General features: G+C 37.3%; 1 protein-coding gene across 1 annotated transcript in view; it reads left to right on the top strand.

The window, feature by feature from the left end:
- Window positions 1-4,945: 4,945 nt before the first annotated feature.
- CD48 (CD48 molecule) overlaps window positions 4,946-7,410 on the top strand; it is a 28,957-nt gene continuing 26,492 nt past the window's right edge. Inside the window, exon 1 of the mRNA XM_045841483.1 lies at window positions 4,946-5,145. Coding sequence (XP_045697439.1) covers window positions 4,983-5,145 — 163 coding nt within the window. The 5' untranslated portion in view covers window positions 4,946-4,982. The remainder of the gene's footprint in view (window positions 5,146-7,410) is intronic.

Genomic DNA, 7,410 nt, shown 5'->3' with positions numbered 1-7,410 from the left:
GGCTGCAGGGAAGATTGGAAGAAAGAGGAGAACTAAAGTGGGACAACTGTAATAGCATAATCAATAAAATATACTTAAAATATAGAAAGAAACAAATGTTAGTGACTGTAAAACATATCAAAACTTCTAAGATGCTGTAAAAGTAGTAATATGAGGAAACTTTATATCATTACAGGCTTATCTCAAGAAACAAGAGGAATCCCAAGTAAACAACCTAACAAACCTAACATCCTAAAGATCTAGAAAAAGAGGAACAAAAGCAACCTAAAATCAGCAGAAGAAAGGAAATAATAAAAATTAGACCAGAATTGAATAAAATAGGCAACAAAAGACTATACAAAAATTAAATATAAGTCATAACACCATAAAAGTCCTAGAGGAAAACATTGGCAGGAAAATTTCAGACATTCCACACAGCAACATCTACATGGATATGTCTCCTAAAGCAAGGGACATAAAGGAAAGAATGAACAAATGAGACCTCATCAAACTAAAAAGCTTTTGCATGGCTGAAGAAAACAGCATTAAAATGAAGAGAGAGCCAACCGTATGGGAAAACATATGTGCCAATGACACCTTAGACAAGGGCTTGATATCCAAAATATATAGAGAACTCACATGACTCCACTCCAGGAAAACAAAAACAAAAAAATTAAAAAATGGGCAAAAGACTTGAACAGACACTTCTCCAAGGAGGACATATAGAGGGCCCAGAGACACATGAAGAGATGCTCAGCATCACTAGCCATCAGAGAGATGCAAATTAAAACCACAATGAAATATCACCTCACACAGGTCAGAATGGCCAACATAAACAAATCAAAAAACAAGTGTTGGAGAGGTTGTGGAGAAAAGGGAACCCTAGTGCAATGTTGGTGGGAATGCAGACTGGTACAGCCAGTGTGGAAAATAGTATGGAATTTTCTCAGAAAACTAAAAATGGATCTGCCTTTTGACCCAGCAATTCCACTGCTGGGATTATACCCTAAGAGCCCTGAAACACCAATCCAAAAGAACCTATGCACCCAATGTTCATAGCAGCACAATTTACAATAGTCAAGTGCTGGAAGCAACCTTGGTGCCCATCAGCAGATGAGTGGATCAAAAAACTATGGAACATTTACACAATGGAATTCTATGCAGCAGAGAGGAAGAAGGAGCTTCTACCCTTTGGGACAGCATGGATGGAACTGGGGAGCACTGCGCTAAGTGAAATAAGCCAGGCAGTAAAAGACAAATACCATATGATCTCACCTATAACTGGAACATAATCAACAAAAGAAAAAAGCAAATAAAATATAACCAGAGTCATTGAAATTAAGAACAATCTAACAATAGTCAAAGGTGAGCAAGGAGGGGACAGTGGGGAAAAGTGTTTTCAGGAACTATTATAAAGGACACATGGACAAAACCAAGGGGGAGGGTGGAAGCAAGGGAGGTAGGTGGGTTTGGAGGGAGTAGGGGAAATGGTAGGGAGAAAACACAGACAACTGTAATTGGACAGCAATAAAATAATTTAAATAAAAAGAAAAAAGTAAATGAATATAACCAAGAGCTGGTTTGTTGAAAAGATTAATAAAATTTACAAAACCCTGGCTAGAGTCGCTAAGGAAAAAAGAGAGAGAGAAGTTACCACAGACATCACAGAGATACAAAGGATCATACTAGAATACTATGAAAGACTATATATGACTGAATTCAATAACCTAGAAGAAATGGGTAAGTTCCTAGAAATATATAACTTTCCTAGACTAAATCATGAAGAATTGGAAAATCTAAATAGACCAATCAGCAGTGAGGAAATTGAAGCAACCATCAAAATCTTCCCCAAAAATAAAAATCCAAGACCAGGTGGCTTCATCAGTAAATTTTACCAAATATTCAAAGATTGAAAACCTATTCTTCTCAAACTCTTCCAAAATATTGAAGAAGAGGAAATACTTTGTAACACATTTTAAGAGGCAAACATCACCCTAATACCAAAACCTGGAGAGGATAACACACACAAAAGAAACTATAGACTAATATCTCTGATGAATACAGATGCATTAATCCTAAACAAAGTACTAGCAAATCAAATACAACAATATAGTTTTAAAAATACATCACAATCAAGTGGATCTCATTCCAGGAACACAAGGATGGTTCAATATATGCCAATCAATCAATGTATTATACCACATTCACAAAAGAAAGGATAAAAATCACATGATCTTAACAACAGATACAGAAAAAAAAGCATCCGATAAGATACAACATCAGTTTATAATTAAAACACTCAGTAGAATAGAAATAGAAGGAAAGTACCTCAAAATAATAAAGGCCATATATGACAAACCCTCAGCCAATGTCATACTCAATGGGAAAAACTGAAAGTTTTTCCTCTGAAGTCAGGAGGAAGGCAAGGATGTCCACTCTCACCACTCATTCAACATAGTTCTTGAAGTCCTTACCACAGCAATAAGGCAAGAGAAGAAATAAAAGGCATTCAAATTAGGAAAGAAGAAGTAAAAATGTCACTTTGCAGATGACATTATTTTGTACATAGAAAACCCTAAAGCCTTCACCAAAAAACTATTAGGAACAATAAACAAATACAGTAAAACAGCAGGACACAAAATCAATGTACAAAAATCCACTGCTTTCCTGTATAGTAACAATGAAACTTCAGAAAAAGATATGAAAAAGCAATTCATTTTACAATTGCAACCAAAAGAATGAACCTCAGGATAAACTTAACAAAGCATGTGAAAGACCTATATACTGAAAACTATAAAGTATTATTAAAAGAGATTGTATAAAATACAATGAAATGGAAAGATATTCTATGTCCATTGATTGAAAGAAGCAACATAGTTAAAATGGCCATACTACCCAAAGGAATCCCTACTCAAATTCTAATGTTATTTTTAAAAGAAATAGAACAAAAAATATCCACCAGATTTACAGATTTATATGGAACCACAAAAGTCCCCAAGTAGACAAAGCAATTTTGAGAAAAAAAGAACAAAGCTGGAGGTATCACATTACCTGACTTCACATTGTATTACAGAGAAATGATAATTGAAACAGCATGGTACTGGCAGAAAAACAGACACAAAAATCAATGGAACAGGATTGAGAGCCCAGATACAAAACCACATGTATTTGCACAGAAATTTTTGACCAGGGAGCCAGAAACACACAATGGAGAGAAGAAAACCTCTTCAATAAACGGTGCTTGGAAAATTGGAAAGCTACATGCAAAAGAATGAAACTAGAGTAGTTTGTCTCCATGTACAAAAATTAATTCAAGTGGATCAAAGACTTAAATATAAGATATTAAACAATAAATTACATGATTCAGTTTATAAATTTGACTCCAAAGGCAAGGGAAGTAAAGGTAAAAATTAATATATGAGACTATATAAAACTGAAAATCTTCTACATAGCAAAAGAAACTGACAACCAAACAAAGAGACAACTGACTGAGTGGGAAACCATATTTGCAAACAACATCTCTGACAAAGGTTTAATATCCAGAATATAGAAAGAATTCATAAAACTCAACACCAAGCAAATACTCCAAATGAAAAAATAGGCAGAGGGCCTAAACAGATACCTTCCCCAAGAAGACATAAGAATGGCCAACAGATATATGAAAAGATGTTCAACCTCACTAGCTATTTGGGAAATGTAACTCAAAACTACCATGAAATACCATGTCACACCTGTTAGAATGGCTATTATCAACAAGACAAATGATAACAAGTGTTGGAGAGGTTGTGGAGAAAAGGGAGCTCTCGTTCACTGCTGGTAGGAATTAGACTGGTACAGTCACTATGGAAAACAGTTTGGTAGTTCCTCAAAAAGTTAAAAATAGAGTTACCATATGAACCAGGAAGCCCTCTCCTGGCTCTCTACCCAAAAAAACTCAAAAACGTGTATTTGCAAAGATACATGCACTCCTATGTTCATTGAAGAATTATTCATGGTGGTCAAGACATGGAGGCAACCAAAGTGTTCTACAATAGAGGATTGAATAAAGATGTGGTACACACACACAATGGCATACTATTCAACCACAAGAAAAGAAAAAATACTGCCATTTGTGACAACATGGATGGACCTTGATAATACATGCTAACTGAAATAAGTCAGTTAGAAAAAAGCTAAGAACCACATGATTTCACTAACATGTGGAATATAAAACTGAAAATCATGGACACAGACAGCAATGTGGTGGTCACCAGAGGGAAATGGGTGGGGAACAGCCTAACTTATGGTTGACAGAAGATGGTGTGACTGTAGGTGGTGTGCATGCAGTGCAATATATAGATCCAGTATCATAGAAATGTACTCTTGAATCCTATATGATCCCATTAACAAATGTCACCCAAAAAAATTTAATAAAATTTTTTTTGAGAGGAGGAGGACAGGTTAGGGGGAAGGGAGAAGGATGAAAGAAAAATATCTGAAAGGCTACATAGTATATGATTCCAATTATATGATATTCTGAAAAAATCAGAACTATGGAGACAGTAGAAAGATCAGTGGTTGCTAGAGATTTAGGGAAAGAGAGATGAATAAGAGGAGCATAGAGGATTTTTAGTGCAGTGGAACTATTCTGTTATGGTACTATAAATAGTGGACACAAGTCATTATACATTTGTTCAGATCTGTAGAATGTACAAAGCCAAATGTGAAACCTAAAGTAAAGTATGGACTTTTGATAATAATGATGTGTCAATGTAGGTTCATCAATAGTAACAAATGTACCACTCTGGTTAGAGATGTAGATAATGGGGGAGGCTATGCATGTTGGGGTTAGGAGATATAAGGGAAATCTCTGTACTTTCCTCTCAGTTTTTCTATGAACCTAAAAGCTGCTCTAAAAAAATAAAGTCTAATTTTAAAAATCTATAGGGCTTCCTGTTTTTTGGTCTCCAGGCCCCACCCACAGCTGCCGGGGAAACAGAAAGATCTATGGCTCACCCGCGGCCATGAAATCAAGAGCACTGAAGCCCTCAGTCTATTTTCAGTCTGGTTCTTGCCTGGCTTCAGAATTCCTGAGAAGCTCTGGAATGTGCTCCAAAGGGCTGAAGTTGTGTCTGGCTCTGGAACTTCTACTGCTGCCTCTTTGTTTCTTGGAGACTAATGTTCAAGGTATGTTCCATAAACTGTTTGTCTGTGATTGTGCACCAAAGACACAATTGTGGAAGTAAAGTATGGCCTCCAGGCCATAGGCACTTCCATCTTGGAAGCAGAGCAGTGATGAGTTGGGAAGCTTTTCTTAGCCTTGGATTATCGGGTTCTATGTCTTTTCTCAATGGGACGTGGCAAAAACTGAACCACGGGGAGATGAGGAAGTAGGCCCCTCATATTTAGTCCCATGGCCTGTGGTCTGTGAAGTATTTTTTTTTGCATTTTAAATAACAGGAAGCTCCACACTGATAGATGCCACATCTTTAAGCTCAGGTACACTTTGCTGCTCTGTGAGGCTTCTGTCTGTGCAAGGTGTTCTTTCCTAAGCCTAGGTAAATAATGGCATTGTCCCAAAGAGAGATCAAATTGTAGGAAAGATAAGTTGGAAAGGATTGCTGTGTGAAGGGTCTCTAAATGAGGGTCTCAGTAGAGGCCTCAGGTGCTTCAGTATAAAAGTCACTCTGAACTCCCTACCATCTGGTTGCTAAGAGTTAAGGTGCATTCTTCAGCCATGGGCTGGTTCTGGCTTCCTTATTGGTGATTTTTTTGTTTCATTATTTCTTTGAGCTCAATGAGGACAGGGACCATGTCTAATGCTGACCTTAGCACAGTGCCTGGAACATAACTGGCATCAATAAATAATTGTTAATTATATGAATCAATGACTTCAAGGAACTTCCTTTTGGAAATACATCCAGATTTCCTGGGAGTACAGTAGCTCTCTTCTCCTTGGTAAGAAATGCTTTTGTGGAAAATTTAAGAAGCACTTTTAAATTTCCTGTTTTATCCCTCCTCAGAATTGAGTTTCCAGTTCTCTGATTTCAGGGTACCCTCTACTATTAGGCATCTTCCCCATCTCCCTACAACACTTAGCAGAATTCAGTGCCAACAGCATGTAATAGAAATTTGAAGACCTATGTTATCTCTAAGTTCGATGACATGGGACTTTCTATAAATCACAAAAGTTTCCTGAGTTTCAGCTTTCTCAACTCTATAATGGTATAATAATATGCCTTGCATTTTTTCAAGGGGTTATTATTAACGTTAAATCAAAATAAAGAATGTGAAATTGCTTTGTAATTGTGACACAACACAATCTGAGTCAAGCCTGAGAAGAATATTTTAAACTTCAAAGCCCAAAGTTCTTTCCTGAGCCCCAGACCTGAATGTTTAGCTGCTTCTTAGACAACTCCCCCAGACTCCCTAAATACATATCTAAAATCTAACTCATCATCTTGTTCCAGAAATCTATTTCTGTGTTATGATCTACCACAATACTTTGACTTAAGTTAGTAACAATCATTTATTCTGACCACAAATGTGGAGGTAGGATGAGCTCAGCACCTCGAGGTATCTCATGTGCTAGTCTCCAGATCATGGTGGGGACTGAGATCATCTCTAAGTCTTCATCATTCACATGGCTGGTGCCTAGGCTGAGTAAGACTAAACCCAGGAAAAATAGGCAAATACTGCCTGATATTTTTTAATCTAGCTTTGAAAGTAACTGTTCTGAGGCATTCTGTTTTATTGAGGCAGTCATCAAAGGGAGGGGACTTAGACTCTATCTCTTTTTCTTATTTTAATCATTTTTCAAGTACAGTTTTCTCCCTTTTACTCTCATTCCAGCCCACCCACCCATCCCTCCCCACTTCCCTCCCATTACCACCCTTCCCCTGGTTTTTGTCCATGTGTCCTTTAAGTTTGTTCCTGTAGACCCTTCCCATTGTCCCCTGAAATTCCCTCTTCTCTCCCTTTGGGTCACTGTCAGTCTGTCCTCTATTTCAGTGTCTTTGGTTATATTTTGCTTGTTTCTTTCTTTTGTCGTTTAGGTTCCTGTTAAAGGTGAGATTGTCTGGTATTTGTCTTTCACTGCCTGGCTTATTTCGCTTAGCATAATGCTTTCCAGCTCCATCCAAGCTGTTGCAAAGGGTAGGAACTCCTTCTTTCTTTCTGCTGCATAGAATTCCACTGTGTAAATGTACCATAGTTTTTTGATCAATTCATTTACTGATGGGCATCTAGGTTGCTTCCAGCACCTAGCTAATGTAAATTGTACTGCTATGAACATTGGGGTGCAAAGGTTCTTTTAGATTGGTGTTTTAGGGTTCTTAGGATATAGTCCCAGAAGTGGAATTGCTGGGTCAAAAGGCAGATCCACTTTTAGTTTTCTGAGGAAGTTCCCTACTGTTTTCCATAGTGGTTGTACCAGTCTGCAGTCCCACCAAA

Source organism: Phyllostomus hastatus, unplaced genomic scaffold, assembly GCF_019186645.2.
Source record: "Phyllostomus hastatus isolate PE091 unplaced genomic scaffold, TTU_PhHast_1.1 phas_contig_36, whole genome shotgun sequence".
Lineage (NCBI taxonomy): Eukaryota > Metazoa > Chordata > Mammalia > Chiroptera > Phyllostomidae > Phyllostomus > Phyllostomus hastatus.
Note: the sequence above shows the minus strand (reverse complement) of the source record. Positions and strands in the feature narration are given on the sequence as shown.